Source organism: Rhineura floridana, chromosome 1 (assembly GCF_030035675.1).
Source record: "Rhineura floridana isolate rRhiFlo1 chromosome 1, rRhiFlo1.hap2, whole genome shotgun sequence".
NCBI lineage: Eukaryota > Metazoa > Chordata > Lepidosauria > Squamata > Rhineuridae > Rhineura > Rhineura floridana.
Window position 1 is genome coordinate 211229605 of NC_084480.1, and position 24881 is coordinate 211254485.

The 24881-nt window shown below is 40.2% G+C and overlaps 1 protein-coding gene across 7 annotated transcripts in view; it reads right to left on the reverse strand.

Moving 5' to 3' along the window:
• The window catches only part of LOC133367599 (uncharacterized), a 360491-nt gene that overhangs the window by 48988 nt on the left and 286622 nt on the right, over positions 1-24881 (reverse strand). For all 7 annotated transcript variants that reach the window (XM_061591725.1, XM_061591699.1, XM_061591706.1 and 4 more), the window contains one exon: positions 14145-14304. In XM_061591725.1, the coding sequence (XP_061447709.1) occupies positions 14145-14304 (160 nt within the window). The remainder of the gene's footprint in view (positions 1-14144; positions 14305-24881) is intronic.

Sequence of the window (24881 nt, forward strand, 5' to 3'; positions counted from 1 at the left end):
ATTAAAAAATTAGCTTGAGTCCCATAAATTTTGCAATGAATCAGTCACTTTTCCATGAGTAAACTTCCTGTTATCTTCAAGGAGGCAATGCAGAAACCATATTGTTCAAACATTTTTTTTTAAAAAAAATGAGTTTGAAAGTCTGCATACATGAACAGCTTGTGTTTTTAATTGTAGTGCTAATGTTTTGAAATTCATCTTGGTGTTTTCATTGGACATTGTCTCTCCCAAGAAAATGGAAAAAGAATATTATGGTTCATGGCAGCAGTGGGAAACCTTTGTCAGTCCAAGGGGCACACTCCCTTGTGCACAATCTCCCAGGGCGACATTCCAGTGCTGGGCAGAGGAAAAAGCAGGCAGAGCAATGGAAGTTAATCTACCTTTTGTACGTAGACTACATTTCAACTGCACAAAAGCCAGAGGATTCTATGCACACACATACACCTCTCCATCCTTCGTCCAGACAAGCAAGAGACATTATCGCAGTTCAAGGACACATTCTAGTCAGGCAACAGTACTTGAGGAAATAAAGCTGGCAGAAGAAATGCAATTGCCATTGTGAAACCAATGGAGGTGGCAACAGAAGAGGTAGGTCAATTCCACCACCACCCCTTTTGCCCCTGAATCTTCCTTAAAAACTCAAAGTTCTCACCATACAACTTTCAGGCAGTGGTGGCCAGTGGGGCTGCACTGCTCTCCTGGCTTCCCAACACCACAAGTTGTTGCTGTTTACTGAGAAGGAGGGGGGAGGAGGAGGAGCGAGGAGCTTGGTGAAGTGCATTGTGGGGGATCAAATCCAATGTTGTTGCAGCTGTGTGCCAAGCTCCCCATGCTTTGCCTCTCTCCCCCTTGGTAAGCATCAGCGGCCTGTAGCGTTGGGAAGCCAGGAGAGCAATACAACCCCACCTGCGCCACCCCCCTCTGGTCACAACTGTTTTTAGCCCACACATAGTGGCAGCTCCTTCTGATTAGGGTCCACTGTTACAGTAAAGTAACATTTCCCCGCACTTCTTAAATGTGTAATTTCAGTCCAAACCTCTGTTTAATACATCGCCACACCAGTAAAGAAGCTTTGCAGTGACAGCAGTCTCTTCCATATCCCAAAGCTGCTATACCATTGGATCCATCAGCCGACACCTCTCTTTGTTCTGCCCTTTGAGCAAGGACGGAGGTGCTGCTGCAGCCGCAGCTGCCACTATCACCACCACCACCACCCTCTCATCCTCTCACTATTTTTTTTTCAGAAGAAACAAGGCAACTTTGATCCTACATCCTTTCTTTGATGTTGGCTAATTCTGGTGCTTCTCCCTTCACCACAAGCAACATCTCTTATACAGAGGATAAGAAGGATGGGGAAAGAACTGGAAGAAACGTTTCATTGTTCCCTCTGGAGAAAAAAGGAAAAGGAAAAGAAAGGTGCTGTTCTGCTGTGAGGGTGATTGAATGGTAGTGGGAGCATAGTATCTTTGTTCTTCTCCACAGCACAGGGTGAGAAGAAGGTGTGAAGACGTAGCTCTAGGCCAGCGAGGGAAAACTGGTGGAGTCCATATGTTGCTACACTTCAACTCCCATCACCCACAGCCAACTTTACCAATAGTCAGGGATGATGGGAGTTGTAGTCAAATTACATCTGGAGGGCCACAGTTTCCCCATCACTGTTCAGAGTGTCGATACCTGTAGCAGCCTTGGGAACTGACGGATCATGTAGCTGTTTAGAAGCTTCTTTCTGCATGGTAAATGATGCAGTTTCGGCACACTAACCAATAGAGGTCATACATATCTATGATCACTCCATGACGTGTATTAAAGTAAGTAAGCCTGCAATCCTATACACAATTTCATGGGAGCAAACTCCATTGATTTCAGTGGAACATACATCTATATAGATGTGAGGAGAATTGCACTGAGAATGAAGTTGGTCTGGGACTGAAATCTCATTCAACATTCACCAACAATTATAACAAATACATTTGTGGGCATGCAATCTATGCCCTTCAAAATATTGTTATCCCGTTGTTACTAATGAAGGTCCTAAAGCACACATTTATTAAATGTATACATTTCCATGTGGGAATCATTAGGTCAATGATATAAAATTCATTGTCCCATTATTTAATTGCAAGGGTGAATCAAGAATACAACTTCTAAAATTTGGTTTAATGAAAAATGCTACATCCTGACCTAATAATCTCAACCTTATGCTATCTAATTAAGGATGTAAAAAACATGAGTTGCAAAATATTACTTCCAGTTCCAGCTGCCCATTTGTTAATTTGCCTTCTCTTTAAAACAAAAACAAAAAAATCCTATGATAAATACTTAATGATGGGGAAATGACAATATTTGGATGTTGGCAAATTACTTTAGTAGAGTGATTCTTGACTACAGAAAGTGACCTTTTTTCCTATTAAATGGATGGCTAAAAATACTGTTAAAAATTATGGTATAGCTGTCTTTCCACCAATGACAAATTGCTTGTCTGAGCAATGCAAAAATTACAAAATAGAAAAGCCTTAAATTCTCATTATACTGTAAATGTATCCTCGACTGCTGCATTTATCAATTTAATAAAAGGAAATTAAGCATATTCTAAAGTATGCAGTTATGAGGCAATTTTTTAATCTAGAGATTAAAGCTGAGAAGCAAGTAGAGATGGGGAAGAAATTACTGCAAGAATCTAGAGAGTATAGTTAGAGACATGAAGTGGAATCCTATATAGAAGTAAGCTCAATTGAAATGAATTGGACTTACTGCCAGGTAAGTGTACACAGGACTACCGCCTGAACCACTTAATTGCTTGCTGAAGTTCCCCTGATTAATCCTTGCCTAACTCTGTTTCAGATGTGACAGTTAATTGCTGCAGTGATGCTGTAATTTGACAAACTTACTAATATACAGTATCTGATTATTATGCTGGCCACTGTTTTAATTTCAAGTTTTAATTTTTTTCATATTGAACTTCTGGGACTTTGTATTTCTAGAATTTATCTTTTATTTCTTAGAAAGCTGCTATGGCCAATGACTGAAAGGAATAAAAGTTTATTGTATGTGCTACCTAATTCTATGCCTGACATAGCAGCTGTGTTATTTGCTTATACTGGTGCCTTTTATAGATATCTTTTATTTAATCTATACTTTCGTTGTAAGCTGCTTTAGATATGATACGAAAAAGAGGGATATAAATGCTCACAATAACTAGCTTAATAAATAAATATGAATATGAATACAATGTAAATATAAATATGTTCAAAGAATATATTTATTCACACATTTTAACAATGACCTTTGTACTATATTAATACCTTTGCATAATACCAAACATAACTTAACTACAGTATTACTAAACAATCTAGCTAACTTGAAAAATCCGATTTAAGATGTTTTACAGCCCAGGCATATCACATATCCTCCAACTATCCCTTTTTATTTATTTTTTAAAAGCATTTGCCCCCTACCTCTGCAAAGCTCAGGTGTTTACGCGGAGAAGATTTTGTGGGTTCTTAGGCTGCAAGTCTGTGCTCACTTACCTGGGAGCAAGAATGTCAAAGGATGCCATTGAAAACGGACTATCAAGCTGATTTCTTTCCATTCCCCACCCCCACCCTTTCGACCACCGTCATGGCACGGCTTCTTGCTATGAATGCTTTTTGCCTTAGTTCTCTATGATAAACTGTTTTGAAAATAAACATGTGTACAATACACATAAATAGATACGCAAATTGCTGTGCAGTATATGTTAGGTGCCTCGTTGCTTTTCTTTTTTTGCAGTGCTGTTTGTTGACTTTGTGTAAGTTGTTTGAATGCTGGAGACTGCCTGCATGCACTAAGGCTGCAATCCTAACCATGTCTACTCAGAGATAAGTCCCACTGAATTTTACTCCCAAGGTAAATGGGAGTTAGGATTGCAGCCTTCATCCAGGAGCAGAGCAAGACAATTTTCATTGGGTCGGCAGAGGTAAAAATTGGGGGGAGCAGAAGAGTTAGGGCATCAGTCAGGTTTCTGGGAGGAAAGTTTTCATAGGTATTGACAAAAATAAAGCCCAATTTATGTATTTTAATTAGGAGCTATAACTTGTGAAGTTTCCACAACAGCAAATCAATTTAAAATACAATATTTTCCACATGCAAAATAGCTGTGTAAACTAAATAACAGTGACTAGGAAGTAAATGTATATTGTGCAAGTCATCCTACCATAATGATTTGAACTGTTAATAAAGTCTAATGCGCCATGATTTCTCTGCAAACGTGCAGAGGAACTGTTCACTTGAAATTCCTTCAGATATGTTACTTTCAGAAGCCAAGACTACTAAGTTTGCTTTACTCTGAGCAAGCATTAAATACCTGTACGGTGTCACCACATGTATCAAAGGTGAGAATGAATTTTGACACACAGCTGTAGATGCACCAAAGGTGAGTCCTGCAGCATACAAAGTGTACATGCATGGAAAGGCTTCCTTGTACAGGTACAATATTTTAGTAAGCTTGTGAACTGTGAGTTCAGTTCTCCTGAGGCAGCTGATTCCCGGAACTAACTACCCTGGTCTCCTTTGCCATGCCAGGAAAGCAATTTTCACTTTAAAAGCAAAGTTTCACTTTAAAAATTAAATTAATACCTATAAGCACCAATTTTCATAAGGAAATGCTTGACAGCATGTCACATATGAACTATATGTCCCTCTGAACTACAGGTGCTAGAATTTATTTATTTATTTATTAGATTTATATCCCGCCCTTTCTCCCAGTAGGAGCCCAGGGCAGAATTAATTGTACAAGCACACAATCTCTGTTCCGCAGAAAGGCCCTGGGCAGCCAGCTAACACTGCTTCTGATGGCTCTACAGCAAATCTCACACACCCTATTTTGGTAGTACATAGTTTCGCATGAGAAAAGTTAAGTAAGGTGTATTATTAATAATGATTTGCACAGATGAGTGGAGGTCTAAAACTGTTGCAACTAAAGCTCTAGTCACATTATACTCTTCAAAATCATTTTTAAATGGAACCAGCTTGAAAGGATTGAAAGGATACATTTTTTCATTTTTTAACAAACTAGGGAAGAAATGCCCGCAGACCGCACACACACACACAATATTCCAGCTCCCCATTGCCTGGGCTAGGTTAGTAAGGTTTCATCAGGCTTCCTGGGCCTTGAAGAGCCAGCTCACCCACTTCTCTGCTTCTTCTCAGGTCCTGTCCTGGACTAGGCTAGGCTGCTGCACAGTCTAGGCCCAAAGCCTAGGCACACACACTCGATGCACTATTAACACCCACCACCTACAGAGGCTGGCTGGTAGATGCTCTGCAGTCCATAACAGTACTGCCCTTCCCATCTTTCCTTTTTCCAATTGCAAACCCTTAGGTTTACCAACTCCCTCCCCCATCCAACAAGATTTGTGTTCACTTCATTCACATCTTTAACTCTTACATTTGCTGTATTTGCATTTTCTTGGTAACTTTGCCCTGCCCCTCTCTTTGGATGCCTAAACTGTATTTCTAGAAGCTCACCTGAAGTTTTAAGGTACTGCAGTGTTAGAAATTTGGGAAATGAAGGAAATTTTCATTTGGGGGGCAATGAACTCTTCCCCCCCTCGCTATACCCCTGCCTTAATGCACTTTCTTCTGTGAATGTAAAACAAACAATGGAATTCATTATTTATTTATTTATTTATTTATATTTATTAGGGTTGCCATATTGCCCAGTTAGCCAGGTTTTACTCGGATTCTAGCCATACTACCCGGTGCCCACTTAGCCCATTAGGTAGCTTAGATTCCCAGCTTTTTTGGTGGATCCAGAGATACAAGGCAAAATGTAGAGGCAGTTTTCTCCCCATTTTGTGAGAAATCAGCCTATTTCCACCTTCCATAGTTCTTAGCCAATGAGGGACACCACAGCTGCCTTGGGAAAATCAAGAATTTTAGTCTGCCTGCTTCCTGCTTATGCAGAATCGCAGTTTAGAAAACTGCACATGCTCACTTAATCAACACATGCAGCTCCACCCCTTATCTATAGGCTTTTTGGTTGAGTCAGCAAGGAGAAGCAGCCTTCATCTCAATTGCCTCTGGGTCTTAGGGCATGTGTCTTAAGTGGTGAATGCAATGGTAGGGTCTCCCTGCCATAATGGAGGATGGAATTAAGGGGTATGAATTTACCAAAGGCTCCCTCCCCTGAATAAATGCAAAATATAAAAGCAAACTTCCCTGTGAAAAAGGCTGAGGTATTAACATTTGCATTTTCCTCCCCCCACCCTGTTAAATGCTGCTTCCTCCCAAGTAAAGTTGCATTGGAATTCAGTCTCACTCACCCTGTTGCCTGGCAGACTCTGTTCAGCAATTCAGAAAAGGTTGAAACTTTTTTTTATATACATATCCTTCAAAATGACTGACAGGCATTTCCCCACCAAAGATCACGCTTCTTCATTTCCTCCCTAGGGATGGGTGTATGTGTGTTTGTTTCCATGAATGCACACATTTATTTATTTATTATTTGATTTATATCCCACCCTTCCTCGCAGCACGAGTCCAGGGCAGCAACATGTACATACACTAAGGCCCCGCTTACACGGCAGGTTAGGGACCAGGCCCCCGCCATAAAGCGGAAATCGCCGTAAAGCGGGACCTATAGACTATAATGGGGCCGTCGCGCAAAAATGACGCGAAAATGTCATAAAATGTCATAAGATCGCTAAATCGGCTTTAAAAAGGGGAATTTCCCATCGCCACATTAGCGGAACGCCGGAATGCGAAGCGTCGGTAAGCGAGGCCCTACTGCATATACTATAACACTAACACACACACATTCAATGCAGTGGGGGTGTAACCTTCCCTCCCTAAAGACCAATAGGAATGGAACAGCTGCCCTATCTAATGCTAGCATAGCTTGCCAGGTCTCTAGAATTCACTGCATTTTTTTCAAGTCTCCATCAAGTTCCAGCCTTTATCACAGAAGGATGCGTTTCCCCTCTCTCTGGTACAATATGTGAGAATCAGTGTACTAAGGACACTTCTCACATGCTCAGGAACTACTCTCTTTAGATAAGATGATTGACTGAACTGATAATACTGAAATCTTTATTTTTATCTGTGTTACAAGTAGCAATGTGTTCATTTCACATTTCCTAATTGTTGGTACAGACAACCTCTTGGGCACAATATTGCTTTTAATTGATGCTTTCCTGGCTTTTTGTTTTATGCTGAATTTTTAAACTGCTGCATTGGTTTGTTTTATGTTTTTTTCTATTTTGTGTTTTTATTATGCTTTTATATTGATTGTGTATTTTTATTGTTTTTATTATGTTTGTAAGCTGCCCTGAGCTCTGTTTTTAACCGCAGAAGGGCAGGATATATATCCTCTTAAATAAATATTCCATAGTGTTGGAAATTAGAGATTAAGCATTTAAGGCTAAATTTGTAAGCTTTTTTTTAAAAAAAGATTCCAGTTTTTGTTGGTAATTACCAGGCACAAAAACAAACCAACTGGCCAATGCAACCCTTAATATGCATAATTTGCAAGTGATTTGCATAATATGCAAAACAGCCTGCTATCCTGCAGAAAGCCCACATGGAAAGAAGTGATCTCTTTTGTTAACTGTAGACTTTAACTGAGGAGCACAGTCTAAAATGGGAAGAAACATGGATTTGGATCTATCCCCTAAATCTTTGTTTTAAAATCTCACCCCACTCCCAGCCAAATCCCAATATTTAAAGCAGAAACTAGCTTGAGCGTTATGTTTCAGTGCACATACATACCTGACTATTTACTGAATAAAATATGCTTATATGTGGTTAAATAGCATTATAACTGCATGAAGGAGTCATTCATACAATCCAGTACACAAAGGGCAAAATATCAACAGGGTAATAAACTATCCCTCCCTGATGCCTGAAAGGAGACAGGAGGACTGAAGTGTGAAACGGAGCTAGCAAGATAGGATTGTAGTCTAACTCCACTTATTTGGGAATAAATTCCATTGAATTCTGTGGGACTTACTTCTGAGTAGTCATGGTTAGAATTGCAGGCATGGATGGCTTCATGATGAGTCATTAGCCACTTCATTAACTTTGTCTTTAAGTTGCCACAAAACTATTATTATTTTTTTGTGGTGCAAAAGACTAACAGGGCTACCCCTTTGGAAATTCATTAACTTTGAAAAAGAGCATTCAGGAAAAGTAACTGATTTGTAAATACCTGTTGATTGCTGAGATATGTGTGCCTATGAGATGCACAAAGAAAATTGTGTATTTCCATATCAACCAAGGATGAAACAGGAGAAAGACTGTTACCAAATAAAACAATTGCAGTGGAATGGAAAATACCAGATGAAAGTGCATATGAATGTTGGGACAGACTGAGGCATGTTTGTACATCCCTATCTGGGAGTAAGCCTCATTGAACTCAGTGGCACTTACTTTGAGTAGACACACATAGTATTGTGCTGCTAGTGTGTTTACAATACTAGCATCCTTTCTACTCCACCCTTCGGTAAATGCTTGTCTAGATAATAAACATTGCTGGATATACAGTACATTTACTGAGGGATTCTATAAGTACAATCATGGTCCATTAAATATATATATATGTATGGCTAGTTTACTAACACACTTGCTTCAGAAGCCATTAAATAAATTAAATAAATTTAGCATATGGTAGAAGAAAAGCATTCAACAACCTGTAATAGCGGAGTGTGTGTCTCATGAAGTTTACTTTGGTGTGAAAATAACGGTATTGTATGTAAATAAGAATGTCCTTATTTTCATGGATAAAACTGGGAGGCATTTGCTCCTCCAGGAAGTTGCCCCGGGAAGCTGACCGGGGGTGGCAGCAATTAAAGATTCCCAAAGCAAGATGTTGTTCCAGCATTGCAAGAACTGCACAGGTATTATAGGAGGGCCTAGAAGGACAAATATTTAGTGTCATAGGGCAGAATCCAAAGGAGGAACAGATGGGAAAACATTGTGCCTGCAGCTGGAGCTTTGCTTCTTGATTTCACCACAGGATTTTCCAATGCTCAAGGAACACTGATTTCAACAGTGTCTGTACAAGAGCATCATACAGTGGATTGCTTCCAAATAAAACCAAGTCATGCATTATTGATTACAATAATCAAGCCGCTCTGTGAAGCTGTTGAAGGACGGGGTATAAATCAATAAAATAAAACAAATACAAGAAAAGGACAGCAAAGGTCATGATCAGTGCCCCTAGATCTGTAATGATGTACTTGTAAATGAATTTGTCTTTCAGGTTAGACAAAGTTCCAGAGCTGTTTTCCATTCTTGGAAAAGTTCAGCTGACCTAGATTTTCCAACAGGATTTCTTTCAAATTTCTGTCCTATACTCTGACATGTTTGGATTCGAGAAACTGGTTTCCACCAGCCCAGTGCCAGTGTGGCATTATGACATGGAGGTCCATCAGCATACAGTGTGTCCTTCAACATTACTTTACGAATTCTCTAGATTCCAGTGAGATCCCTAGTTCAGTATGTGGAAACAGAAATGTTTCCTTGACGAAACTGTGATCCGTAAAATAAGTTAAGGCAGAGATGGGGAACCTTTTTCAGCCTGAGGGCCACATTCCCTTCTGAGCAAACTTCTGGGGGTCACTTGCTGGTGGTGGGCAGGACCAGAGGCAAAAGTGGGCAGAGCAATGAATGTGAATTTTACCTTTGTACAATATGCTAGTTTCTACACACATGCATATCCCTTTCTATTCTCCAAGAAAGCCAGAAACATTATCAGAGTTTTCTACATATTCTACCTAGACAAAGACATTCAGGGAGGGTGCAAAGTCAGCCCAGGAAAAGGTGTGGCCTTGGGAGAGGGGGTGTGGCCTGGGGAAAGTCTCAAGGGTCAGACAAAGAGGCCATGAGAGCCACATTTGGCCCCCAGGCCTGACATTCCCCATCCCTGAATTAAGGATCTCTTCAAAGCTAAAGAGGATACTGAAGCATTGAGCAGTTGGAGAGGGAGTTGTCTATTTGTCATATTCTTCTAGTATAACATTCACTTTTTATTAAATTCTGTCTAAGTAGGCCGGCCTAGCCATAGACGCAAAATGAGTAATAGCCTGGGGTGCCAGAAGTCTAGGGGTGTCTGCTCCAGTTGAATAAATATTTTGGAGAAACAGAGCCATTGCTTGCACTGTTGGAGAAGGTGTTACGAGGCAGCTTAACTGCTAGGTGACTGGATAGTATCTCCACAGAAATGAAAAAAGCCTTCAACCATCTTACAGTACTTCCTCCACCCCCAGCACATTTCTGTAGTTATTGGATATAATGATAAGAAGCATATAGGACAGTAGCTTTATGTTAGATGAGATATATACTAGTGATTAGGAATTGGTGAGAATTTTGGTTCAGTTCGCATTTCAAGCCAAAACTATCAAATTCACACTTCCCAAAACAATGTGAGAATCAAAAACCAGAAATCCTTCAAAATATGTGTGTATCCTAATTTGGGATGCCGTTTACAAAAATGCATATTCTAGGGGGAGTGTGCATAAAAATGAATATATGAGTGAAAATAACATGCAAAAATGCATTATATGACAGGACATGGTTTGCAAAAATGTGTACATTAGTTAAAACAGCCTACAGAAATGTGCTTATTTGGAGAAATTTGCATTAAATTGCTGGAGAATTTTCATGAGGATTTTTTTAAAAAAAATCATAAATAGCTGCAGAACCAAATTTAAGAGGAACTGAGAGAACTGAAATTGACACGTTTCCATCCCTACCAGGGGCATCACTACCGGGGTGCAGAGGGTGCGGACCGTACCCGGGTGACACCGTGAGGGGGGTGAGACCCAGAGCCGCCCCGCCCTGCGCCATTGCCCAGCAAAGGAGCCGAGAAGCGCTCCGGGTCGGCGCGGCCAACTCCTCCTTGGAGGCAGGCAGGTGAGACGGAAAGCAGGTGCCCGCTCGCTGGCGGGACGGGCCTTCCACCGCCAGCCTGGAGAGCGTGCGCAGGAGGGCACACGCCGGAGGGCACACGCCGGAGGTCCACAGACCCCAAGTTTGATGCAATGAACTTTATGAACTCAATGAACTGAGCTTGATTACAAGTGAATTGATATAGTCTGAATGACTGACCAACCAAACTTTGCCACCTTTGAGCATGCTTTGATGTTTCCTGTTGCATCCCTATACTTTTCAGAGGAAATTAATGAGTTCTACCATATTATACTATGGTACACATAATACATTTCCAAGATGCAATTTGGTGTTATGCATGCACAAACCTTTGGAGAACTGATGGCTGGCTGGTAGGACTGGATTAGAATAAATTAAATATTTTCCTACTGTGATTAGTGCATTGTTTGATGTTTTATCTGTACATTCGTCTGTGTGTTTTGTAAGCCACCATGGAAAGATTTATATTTTGCAAGTGGCATATAAATTTCATTAAATAAATGAAATGAATAAGCTTTAATTCAGATTTGTAGCATTGGATTGTGACAGTCTAAGTTTGCCCATTATTCACAGAACTACCATTATGTCTCACTACATTATCAAAGTAGAAGTAAGGTTTAAGATTAGTGGTGCTGCCTATTAGATGACAGCTCTTACAGGGCATTCTGTTACCCTTCAGATGATAGACACTGGGTCTGTTATGATTTGAACTTAAGTTGGCTGATGGGGCCTCAATTTCCTGGATTTGTTTTACTTCTTTCTTTAAAATACAAATATTACTGAGCTCTCCTCTAGTCTCCTAGGCTTTTTCTAGACAGACACTCTGTGTCCAAAGTGAATTATGGTGATATACAACAGTGAACTGAGTGTGTATTCAGATTCATCCCTCATCACAGGCACGTTTGTGTGGAAAATGTTTCCTGAACATTTCCTCAAAAGTTGAAAGTTTGAAAAACATGGTTATCTGCCATTACAAAGCGGGTGTAAGAAATTGTCAAATACTAATTTCCGCTGCAGTCAACTATCAAATGCTCTCAGATATCAGTGGATAGATATATAATAATGGACTGCCTTCAAGTCGATCCCAACTTATGGCTACCCTATGAATAGGAATTTCACGGTAAGCGGTATTCAGAGGGGGTTTACCATGGCCTCCCTCTGAGACTAGTCCTCCCCAGCTGGCGAGGGCCTGCTCAGCTTGCCACAGCTGCACCAGCCAGCCCCTTCCTTGTCCGTAACTGCCATCTGGGAGGCAACTGGGCTCCTTGGGACTATGCAGCTTGGCCACGGCTGCACAGGTGGCAGGGCACGTAACCCCTGAGCCACTCACTGGGGGGGGGTTATCTTTAGCTGGCCCTTGACACCCAGGAGACACGAGCAGGGATTTGAACTCACAGACTCTGGACTCCCAGCCAGGCTCTCCTCCCCACTGTGCTATATCTACCAATGGTTAGATATTAAATATTCAAACCAAATATCAATGGATTTCAAATTCCAAACACTTAAATATTCACCAAATATTTGAGCATTGACAAAGTATATATAGAATATTGAGCACCAAAATTCACAAAGGCAAATTTTAAGCAATAATCACTTCACAAAAGGCTAAGTGTACAGTATCTGCTTGTTCAAGTGACATAGTCACCTTTTTATTATTCTTTCCAGAGTCAAAACTCTAACTGAGAAAGTAACGGGAAAATAATTGGTACAGTACCAGATGTTTAGAGCAGTCACAGGTGAGCCTACACATTTATACAAACTGCTGATCTTTCTCAGTTAAAGCTTTACAGACTTGAAGTCCATGCACATCTTTTTAGCTGTGGTACTGTTTTATTAAACAGAATCCCCACCTTTACTGCTTTTTTTACTTTTCCTGCCCAATAATGGACAAGCCACTGCCCCACTGAACCCAGCAGCAAGCTTGCAGGTTGGTCTATGTGTTTAGGGGATTTCCTGAAAACTGCAAGGCTTGGCAGGGTCTCTTAATTACTTAACAGTGTGTAATCTAATGTGGGAGAAATTTGATTCAGTTTGCATTCACACTAGGGATGGGATCCATTGGCTAGTGCTCGTTCAAAAGCATTCCATTGACGTAACAGGCCGGTATCAAATCGATTTCCGTTCTTTGTCTACTAGCTGTTGTTTTTACTGAACCTTTTTTCCCTCTCACAAAAATATTGATATTAACATTGATAGTTTAAGATGAGATAGCAATAATTTTAAAGGAAATATATTTTGAAAGGAAGCATCGATAAATGAAAGTAAATATCAATAATATTATCGTTCTTAATATCAATATTTTAGAGGCAGATTTGTTTTAAAAAAGGTTTTGAAAATAGACACAGAACATCACTACATAAAAATTGGATCAGCAACTATAGAGAATAAGGAAATTAATGGAAATTTTGGTAATAAATCTGAATTTAGTCCCGAATTTGCACATCCTGAATTTACACTTTCTGAAGCAATATTTTAATTTTTAATTCACATATTTTAATTTTTCAGTACAGTTCTCCAACCAAATAATGTTTGTAAAAATGCATATATTAGGTAAAAGTGTGCATAAAAATGAATATATTATTTATTATTAAATTTATATCTTGCCCTTCCTCCCAGAGAAGGAAAATAGCATACAAAAATGCACAGTTCTAAGAGAAATTCTTGTAAAACTTTATACATTTGTCAGAACTACATACAAAAATAGGAGAAATTTGCACTAAAATGCTAAAGAATTTTCATGAGGATTTTATTTAAAAAGTGGCTGCAGAAATGTGGAGAACTGCACCTAAGATTGGAAATGTACAGATCCTTCCATCCCTAGATTCAATACACCTCAGAAAAAGATCCCACTGAATTCAGTTGGAACTACCAACTTACCATGTAAGTGTGTATAGAACTGCAGTTTAAATGGCCTATGAATTGGCCTCCTCGAGCCACTATCTTGCTTCATCTCACACATCCTGATTCCTGATCAATATCTCCATGATCTGATCCCAAAGTCATTGTAATGATCAACAGTCGTGATCACTCCTTTCAACAACACCAGTCATAATATTGGACATCTCACTGACTGATTTATAAACACAGTTTCTGAACTTTAATAATGTTATGCAGATCAGGTCAGTTCATATCAGAACTGCAGAATGAACAACTTTTTCATAGGCAAAATCAAAGTAGAAAAGAAGTCAAAGATGCTCCTGAACCAACATGCTGCAAAGTTGGTGTATTATTCTACCCACCTTTCGTCTTTCACCATTGATTCCTCTCCATTGTTCTGCCTTTTTCACAATGTAGCTCAACTCTTGGCTGGAGATTTCCAAGTCAAATGGAACAAATAAAGTGGCCTCATCACTCTGAATCCTTTGGAATATATCTAATAACCATCCTTCACTGTGCATCCTAAAAGGGAGGAAAGACACCCTTCGCTATTGTTTTATTTATTTCTAAAAGTTACATGACACCTTTCTGCCAAAAAAGGGCCTTCAAGGTTGGGCACATAAACATTAAAAAAATTTTTTTTAATCTGACAGAGGAGCCACATTAAAACAAATCAAGCAACATTAACACTTTAAGTAGCATTGTCTCACATAGTAGCACATTAAAATAACATTTTTCAACAGCTATGCTACATGTGGTTGAAACTTTTTATATGCAGTCAAAGACTTTGTATGTGGGAGATACCACAATAGTCTCTTTTGTATTTTAGCATGCACATGTGCACACACACACACACCAGTCATATCTTAAGAACTAGTGTAGTACAATGGCTAAGAATAGCTTTTGATGCAAGGTAGATTGTTTCAAAGTTACAAGAAAGAAGGTGTTCTGGGGCCCTCCAAATGAGAGCTAAAGTAAATCCCTAAGCAAATGCTCTAAGGGATTATAGGTAGGTTGCATGAAAAGAAAATCCTAAGGAAGTCCCCAAACTTTAAATGGCAAGCTCTACGAACTGCCAAAAAAACCTGCCACAACTAGTCATTTTTTTCCTTAGTTGCATCACTTCATGGTGGCTATCTAAACATACCTTTCAAGATTAGGATACATTCCTCACCATGGTAAAAGTTCTCCATTGGTGTTTATGCATTATCTGATCTATATAAATAAATTCTCTTAAAAGGGAAATAAGGGAGCAATCTTACAAAGAAATTTTACTATTTAAATTGCTAGCCTGAAGTAGGAAACTTGTTAAACAAAATAAAAGAAATATCTAGCCCCTGCATCATTATTTTCCTTATTCTTTTGATTTTTATTCTTGTTTAATGTCCCACACATTCTCATAAAAGGAAACAAGGAAGTATTTTTTAAAAAATGTATGATCAAACTTCAACAAAACCACTCAACAAGCTCATTATGATGAGCCCCCCCCCTTTGGAATGAGATAACTCACAAAAGCTCTTAGGGAGCCTTTTCAGTTGTGGCTCTCCACTAGTGGAATGCTCTCCCCAGTGAGATCCAGAAAGCACCATCATTCAGCACTAGCTAAAAGTTCTCTCTTCTCCCAGGCATTTGCCAAATTATGATAAATGTTCATTTACCTGTTTACTGATAACTGTTTGCTGCTGCTGCTGAACCTTTGATGTTTTACTGGGTATGTTTATTGTAATATATTCCTTTTGCTTTTATGCTATGCCTTTGGCTCTTAATTTTTTGTAAATTGTTTAGAGACTCTTTTGTAGTGAGCAACTAACATGTCAAAATCATAATAATACTCAAAGGTAGGCTCCACTGAGTTAAATGGAGCTTTCTTCAGGATTGTGGTCATGTAGTCTTTAAGGTGTCAAAGGATTCATTCTTGAAAAATTAACAATTCTTCCTTCATTTCTTGGTAATAAAATATATTGAAAATTAAAATAGGCAACTTGCTTGCCAAAATCCACACTTTCCTCACATTTTGGGGTTTCTGTCAGTTGTCAACGATATAACTATTGTTGATGATTTTAGTATGCATGGGGGGTGAGAAAGAATAGGCTTTGAAAGGGGAAAAACGTGTCCAACACTATGGAATGAAACATAGGTTAAAAGTAAAAGAAGAATTTTCATTTGTTCTTCAATCTACATAAAACTTGAGTTAAATAACATCATCACTTTCATCAGACGGTGCCCTTATTTCCATGTAACACTGAGCCAAACCATGGCGGATACCATGAATGAGCAGATGTGCCGGCTCCTGGAAAGTTTTGTTCCTCCCCAGTCAGTTTGCTACTGTGCTCTGCTGTGCTGAGCTAAGCCATGGTTTGTCTTAGCTTGCCATCCAAACCCAGACTCATGGTTTAGGTCTCTCCAGACAAACTGTGGTCTGTGGCCAAGGTCTGCCCTATGGTTTACAGTTCCCGCTTTGTCTAGGATAGCTCAACTACATGCTCAGGTTCAAACCATTCCTTCCCTCAGAGTGGCACAGCAGCAAAATGACCAGGAAGAAGCAAAGTGGCTATGATCTCCTCTCTGGGAGCCTGCACATTTGCTTGTTGGTGCTAAACCACGGTTTAGCTAAGCATGAAATGCAAATTGGGCCAGTACCTGTGTTTATAAACACATACTGTAAGTACATATTTAAAATCAAAGCCTACTCAGTAGTAGACCATCTGCTTTGCATGCATCTTCAGGTAGGTTTGGGGAAGACTCCCTGTCTGAAACCCATCAATGCAGATAATATTGAGCTAGACGGACCAGTGGGTCTGACTCAATATAAGGCAGCTTCTATGTAATATTGTTGTGCCATTGTAAGAAGACCGGACCAAATCTAATGCTTGGTTACCCCTCTGTATGGTTCACTTGGGGATCCATTCTTCAAGTTTCATTATCTAAACATATATTGCTCAAAACCTTGAAACCCTTTAATAACAGTTGGGTCTTGTTCCTTTGAAGCTCACATTAATCCATCTATATGTATCTTCATTTGCTTGATACTGAACACAAAGTGCTATTGACAAAGATCATTTTATTTATTACTATATTTATTTATAAAAGTATTTAGATACCACCCTCAGTGTACAGCAACATTAAAACATTTAAAAGCAATACAAAACAATCATTAAAAATGACTGGCTACTCCAGAGAGATTTTTAAAAACTGCGTAGGCCTGTCATCACAAAAAAATTAATATTCAAGAGACACCTGAAAGTCAAACGTGAGGATGCTTGCTGAATCTCTGCCAGAACAATGTTCCATAGCATGGACCAGTGACATTAAATGCTCAGCTTCTGCTTGAGGCCTTTCAGGCCTCTGTAATAGTGATTGGGCCAGATATAAGGGCCCACACAGTTCTTAAGGTATCTTGGACCCAAGTTATTAAGGCTTTGTATATCAACACAAGAGACCTGAATGTGGCCCAGTAGGATGTGGGCAGCCAGTGTAGCTATTTTAGCAGAGGCTTCATTTGCTGTCAGCCATCTGCCCCCATCAGCAGTCTAGCCACTGCATTGTGCTCCAGCTAGAGCTTCTAGAACAGGCCCAATGGCAGCCCCACATAGAGCACACTGCGGGAATCCAGGAGTCTTGAGGTTATCAATGCAATGGACTACAGTGGCCAAGTTAACCCAGTCAGATACATCAGAGGATGGCAAACCAGATGAAAAGGTGCTCCAAGCCTTTTAGAGGTCAGTAGGCCCTCTAATGACAAAGATATGTCCAGGAGTAACCTTCCCCTCCCCAGGCTATGTACTTGCTCCTTTAGAAGGAATGCAACCCTATCTAGAACAGTCCTATCTTCCTGACACAGGAACCACCCACCTGCAGACCCTCCATCTTCCCAGGATTCATACTGAGTTTTTCAGCCTCACCCAGTCCACTACTTCATTAAGGCACTGGTCCAGAGCTTGCACAGCCTTTCCTGATTCAGATGTTATGTAGAAGGAGAGCTGTGTGTCATCAGTGTACTGATGGCACCATGCGCCAAAACTCTGAAATGATGTTACCCTCCCCCCTGACATCAGTGGAGTTACATGACTTGTGCACTCATCCCTACTCCTACTCTGGGTTTCTGGCACATTATAATCTGATTATAATCTGATTGATGGGGCCAATTTGTTAAAAGGGCTAGGGCACAGGACATCCTGTCCAATTTAGAAAGATGAGGTGTATTCACATAGGTTATAAGAAGAGGAAATATGCAAAGATAAGCACTGGGACTGTGTACAGCAAAACAGGGATCTGGAAGCAGCCTTAGAAGGGACAATTGCTGAGAGAAGGTTCGTAAAGTTTATGGAAGTTCAGCACAGGACTTTCTGCTATATAATTTTAAAAACTTCATACAGGAAATGTTTCCGGCAGTAAATTGACAGTAATTAAGTCACATTTAATATTGCATAATTTAAAAAATGTTCCATTAATGAAGCAAGTGTAAATGGCAAGTTATTGTTCTTACCCAGTAAGATAAGCAGCAAATCATATTACATTGCCAATATGTACAGCAACTTACAGTAGCTACAGCCCCACCCTTCCAGGCCAGGTGGAAATCAGCCAGAAATGCAGGGAGCAGGTCTTGCAGAAACTCACACAGGTAGATGGTATGTATGTATGGTATGTATGTATAGATGGTATACACAGGTAGCTATGTATAGGATTGCAGCCTTAATTATCAACTTCCTTCTAGGCCTTGGGAGCCAACCCAGAACATAATCAACAGTAGTAATTGTGGATAACTTCTATGGTTGGCTATTTGCCATCCAAAATAGGTGAAGTTTGTAAGTCATGAATTAATTTTATGTATAAAAAGCATTTCAGTGAGATTTATGTTGAGTGTCAGTGGGCAAAAGATGTGAAGTGGATGCACATAAAAATGTGTATGTGCACATTAAGCCTAAATATCTTAATGTGCAACAAGATACTTCTGTAGCCCCTCAGAAACATATATATCAACAGACATTTCAGTGCACAATAAAACAAAAGTTTCTTTTTCAAAATTCAGGTATAATTATATTGTGTGCTTTGTATTTTCCACAGAGCAAAATGCTTGGGAAAGCTTCCGTAATGTAACCAGTTTTGTCATGCATGCCTTGCTTTATTATTTTGTTATGAAGAGTTTTAAAAGATACATTGTCCCAATGAACTACCTTTTTTTCTTTATTGTACAACATTATGGAAAGATTGATCCAGAAGGAAAGGAATCTTTGATGATCCCACACCTGTTCCCCAGACAATGAAGATGTTCATAATATTCTCATAAAAATCTGTCTTACAAATGTTTTAATTTAAATTAATTTTCCTGAGTAATAAATGACAGCAGCTAAAACTTATGAAGCCATTTGAAACTATTAAGTCAATGATTAAGAAGGCATTAACATCTCAAAAACTAATTAACTAGACTACCAGTACATTGGACTTGTGTACAGCTTGCAGGAATGTAGAAAATTTGAATTTCCTTTGTAGGATTTTAAATTGCATATTTTCTCCCTGCTTGATGCAAAGATAATATAAAGACAGGAATGATTTACTTGTGTGCAAACTATTCATATTTGGCAATATAATTTTCCAGTCTGCAAAAAAAAAATCTTACTATTGTTAGCTGGTTAGAACATGGATTTGTGTTGATATTAATATTACTTTCGTTTTTCACTACAGCTAATCTGAAAATTCATGGAGTTGGATTTTGAGCAGAAGGAGACATTTATGGAGTGCAAAGCTTTCTCCACAAGAGCAGCAATCCATGAAGGGATTACTTCTTCAAACACTTTAAGAGAGGCAATTCACAATTATGTATAGATACATGATTTATGGAATTTACAGCATATATCACTGTTCATGAGGGGGAAGCTTCCTAACAAAAGTTTCTCTTCCCATTCCAAGTAGCAGTTTCAGGGGAGAGGGCAATTTTCATTATAACTGTGATGAGGGAGGGAAGCGATTAAAGACCTTCCCCATGTGTCATGGCTCCACCCTTGATCCTCCCCATTCTACTGCTGTTTGACAGACAGACAGACAGACAGACAGACAGACAGACAGACAGACAGACAGACAGAGAGTCACATAATGTTAAGCCATGTATTTAACATCATGCATAGTTCAGCCCTCAGGCCCACCCTCTGTTGGAATGTATGAGGTTCAACTCCACCTTGGTGGGTTGAGGCTGCATGGGGTTAATAAGGGTAGCTAGAGAGCTAGACCTCTTGCTGGTTGAGGCTATACCTATCCCTTTGATCCTCTGCCGTCTCTCCCCTTCCTGCTAGGCTGATAAGCAAAGGAATGTTGATCCCAGTTCCTTCCTGCCTTTCTCAGTGTCCTCTTTCTCTCGAGAGGGGAGCAGACATCTTCTCTTTGTCTCTCCTCTCAACCAGGATGAAGGCCAGCACTGGGACCAGTGCTCACTGCTCCAGCATAGCCAGTTAGCTAGATATAGAACTCTTTCCTATCAAGCATGTACTTCCAGAATAAAGTAGTTGTTTCTTATTTTAAAGCTTAAAATCTCTGTCTGACTAATTTGCAGGGAAGGTAGAATCTTAGCAAAGATTCAAACACACACACACTAAGCTCGCTCAATAGTCTCCGTTCCGCAGCGCTACGCAACTCTGCTACGCATCTCAATAGAGAAATTCTGACAGGTTATGGGCCCAGCCATGCAAATGGAGATTTGAGCAATTAAAGGAGCTATTGTGTTTGAATCAAGGAAGCTTTTAGAGACCTTCAGAGATTTTAGTCAGTGAAGAGTTGAGTCTTTTACTTAGGATGGCTACCTTGACAGAGCGGCTAGGTCTCCACAGACTGGAACCCAGAGGATGAAAACTGTGGGGATTTTGCATGCTAAAACATCTAAAGCAACAGAAGCTGTTAGAAGTTATTACAGGATCGGAACCAGGAGAAGGTGCTTCTCGGGAGGAACAAAGAATTTGGACTGAGAAGGATGAAACGGTACAAGACCTCATCACTAAATGTGTGAGTAATGTGCAGATTCCTTTGATTATGAATAGTAAAAATGCCAAAGAGATGTGGAAAACTCTTGAATCCCATCATAATCCAAAAAGCCAAGGACATTTGATTGCAGCGTTAAGAAGTCTTATTAATCTGCAAATGAGGGATGGTTCTTTTGAGAAACATCTTACTAAATTTATGGTGTTAATACAAGAGGCTGGAATGCAGCTGGACCAAAATGTACTGGTTGCATTATTTCTGGACTCTCTTCCAAAATATATGGAGACTTTTGTACTTATAATGCAACATCAAAACAAAACTCTAAATGAGATTATTTCTGAAGTTAGAGCGCAGTTCTTTCAGAAGAACAAAGGAAAAACTGATGCAAGAGAAGACGGAGTCTCCTCTTTCTTAAGTAAACAAACTGGCCAAGCTTCTAACCAACAGCCAGTCAAATGCAGATTTCAGGAACAAAGGGAATCCAAAGGTGTGAAAGCCAAGCGTTGCTATCTATGCAATTCAGAAAAACACCTTAAAGACCAATGTGACAAGAAAGGGAAGCCTGAAAGAAATAAAGAATTTAAAGGGACAGAAAAGAAAAGTGCAAAGGGCTTTCAAGTAACTCATATTGAAAAATGTTACAATAAAAATAAATTTTATGTGGATTCGGGGGCAAGCGCTCATCTAATAAATGAAAAAACCTTGTTTGAAGATTTAACCCCATATGAAGGCACAGTTAAATTGGCTGACTTGAGAATCCTGCCCATAAAGGCGCGGGGAGATGCTAAGCTGTTTTGCCAGACTCCAAGTGGCACTGAGGAAATTTATCTCAGGAATGCGCTCTGGACCCCAGGAATCTCAAACAATTTAATTTCTGTTAATGAAGCTACAAACAATGGGTGCTCTGTGTTATTTGAACAAGATTCCTGCACAATTTCTAGAGATGGTGAAATTTTATGCACAGCTACCAAAAGAAAGGGCATGTATGAAGTGGATCAGGAAAGTCCACAAGCTAATATTGTGAAAGAATGCTGTAACAAGTCTTGTTTACATTTATGGCATAGAAGATTAGGACATAAAGATATGGCAAAGATTATTACCCTTCAAAATAATAATTTAGTAAGAGGCATGAAAATTGAACCCTGTCAAGAAAAGGGGAGATGCACATGCTGTGTTAAAGCAAAAGGGACCCGACCCAGTTTTCCTAAACAGAGTGAAAGGAAGACTAAGCGCCCCCTAGAGTTGATTCACAGTGACATTTGTGAAATGCCAATCACTTCAACTGGCGGGAACAAATATATTGTCAGCTTTATTGATGATTATTCAAGATTCACTGTGATATATATGTTGAAGAAGAAGGGGCAAATGCTTCAGAAACTCAAAGAATATGTGGCAATGGTGACCACTAAATTTCAGAGAAAACCACACATTCTATGTTCTGATAATGGGGGAGAGTACATGTCACATGCTACCCAGCAGTTTCTGCTTGAAAATGGGATTGAGCATCAAACCACTGTACCCCACAACCCAGAGCAGAACGGAGTCTCAGAGAGAAAATTCAGAACCCTAATTGGGATGGTGAGATCCATGCTGGAAGATGCCAATCTCCCACAGAAGCATTGGGGAGAGGCAGTGTATACTGCCACCTATCTACAAAATCATTTGCCAACAAAGGTGAATGGCAACAAGACTCCATTCGAATTATGGTACAGTAGGGCCCCGCTAATTAGGGACTGGTTAGGGACCCCGCTGGTTAGGGACCAGGCCCCTGCCGTAAAGCAGAACCCATAGACTATAATGTGCCACGTTGAGTGAAAATGACGCAAAAATGTCGCAAAACGCCGTAAAAGTGCAAAATCGGCTTTAAAACGGGGAATTTCCTCGAATTGAAAGCCGCAGCATGAGCAGAATGCCGCAAAATGGAATGCCGGTAAGCGGGGCCCTACTGTATGGGCGCATACCCAGTTTGGCTCATATAAAGGTGTTTGGATCAAAAGTGTATGGTCACATTCCACACCAGAAGAGAACCAAATTGGACAACACCCAAAGGAAGGAATCTTCGTTGGACATTCTTCAAAGCAAAAGGGATACAGAATCCTAAATCCCAAAACGGAAAGGATTGAAATCGAAAGAGCTGTCCACTTTGATGAAGGTCATGGTGCATTCCAGCCAGAAGGGGCACCATTCCAAGACCACAACAGTGAAGAAGATGAAGTAAAAATACCATACAGCACTACAGATTACAGCAACATGCCAGCACTGGAGGACAGTGAGGAAACAGAGCAAGAAGGGGAACCTGCACAGCCAGAAGGGGCAGCAGAGAGTCCTGTACCAAGACGCTCTAATCGCACCAACAGAGGTGTACCTCCACTGAGGCTGTCCTACCTGGTGAGAGCTGATGAACTTCCACAGCCAGAGACCTGGAAAGATATTGAAGCCTTACCCAAAGCTGAAGCTGAGAGGTGGAGGCAGGCAGCCAAGGAAGAGCTGGAAGCTCTACACAAGAACAAAACTTGGACACTTACCAAGCTTCCTCAAGGAAGGAAAGCTGTAGGTTGCAAGTGGGTATTCAAGAAAAACCCAGATGCTGAAGGGAACATTGAGAGATACAAGGCAAGACTAGTGGCCAAAGGATACTCTCAAAAGTATGGACAAGACTACTATGAAACCTTTGCTCCTGTAGTCAAACATACAGCAATCAGAACTCTACTAACTGTTGCTGCTAACAAGAAAATGCAGGTGGAACACATGGACATAAAAACAGCATTCTTGCATGGGGAAATAGAAGAGGAAATCTACATGCAACAACCACCAGGCTTTGAAATACCAGGAAAGGAAACCCTTGTATGCAAACTGCAAAAGAGCATCTATGGACTGAAACAAGCTGCAAGAGCTTGGAATGACAAACTGAACCAAATGCTCTTGAAACAAGGCTATAAAAGAGGTGAAGCAGACCAATGCCTATATAGCAAATTCAAGAACAACAAATGGACTTATATTTTGATTTACGTAGATGATTTACTATTGGCTTATGAGAATCCACAAGACAAGCAAGAGTTAGTAAATAATCTAAGCAAGGAAGTTGAAGTGAAATGTCTAGGCGACATCACATACTACCTTGGAATACAAATTGAAAGAGAGGATGATGGATCCTTTCTTCTAAACCAAAAACAAAAGATTCAAGACCTACTTGAGAGTCTAGGACTGAAGGATGCACATCCAGCACCTACACCAATGGAAGGAGGATACTTGAAACCAGACCAGAACAATCAACCATGGGAAGACAACAAAAGGTACAGACAAGCTATAGGGAAACTCCTGTACATCAGCACAATAACCAGACCAGATGTGGCGGTAGCAGTGGGATACCTTTGCAGAAAAACCAGCTTGCCAAACAAGAAAGACTGGGAAGCAGTCAAGAGAGTGGCAAGATATCTGAAAGGCACAGCAAACTTAAAACTAAAGCTATCAGCTACTCGAGATCCTAAACGTCTAGGATATGCTGATGCTGACAGGGCTGGAGACACCAAAGATCGTAAGTCAACCAGTGGAAACTTGTTCTACTATGGGCAGTCCCTTATCTGCTGGACAAGTCAAAAGCAAGAGACTGTAGCACACTCATCTACTGAGGCTGAGTACATATCAGCTGATGAGGCATGCAAGGAAATGCTGTGGCTACGCAAGATTCTGGGAGACTTGGGCATATCTGAACCAGAGCCTATCAGAATACTTGAGGACAATCAAGCCTGCATAAGACTCACAGAATCAGAAGGGCAAAGTTCTCACATGAAGCACATTGATGTGAAGTTCCACTACCTAAAGGACATAAGGGAGAAAGGACTTCTAGAGATGACCTACTGTCTAACAGAAGAGATGACAGCTGACGCTTTGACCAAACCATTGGGCAAAGTCCGACATCAGAAACTATGAGCCAAGATGCACCTTGTAGAATGAAGTTCTCGTTGAGAAGAGGTGTTGGAATGTATGAGGTTCAACTCCACCTTGGTGGGTTGAGGCTGCATGGGGTTAATAAGGGTAGCTAGAGAGCTAGACCTCTTGCTGGTTGAGGCTATACCTATCCCTTTGATCCTCTGCCGTCTTTCCCCTTCCTGCTAGGCTGATAAGCAAAGGAA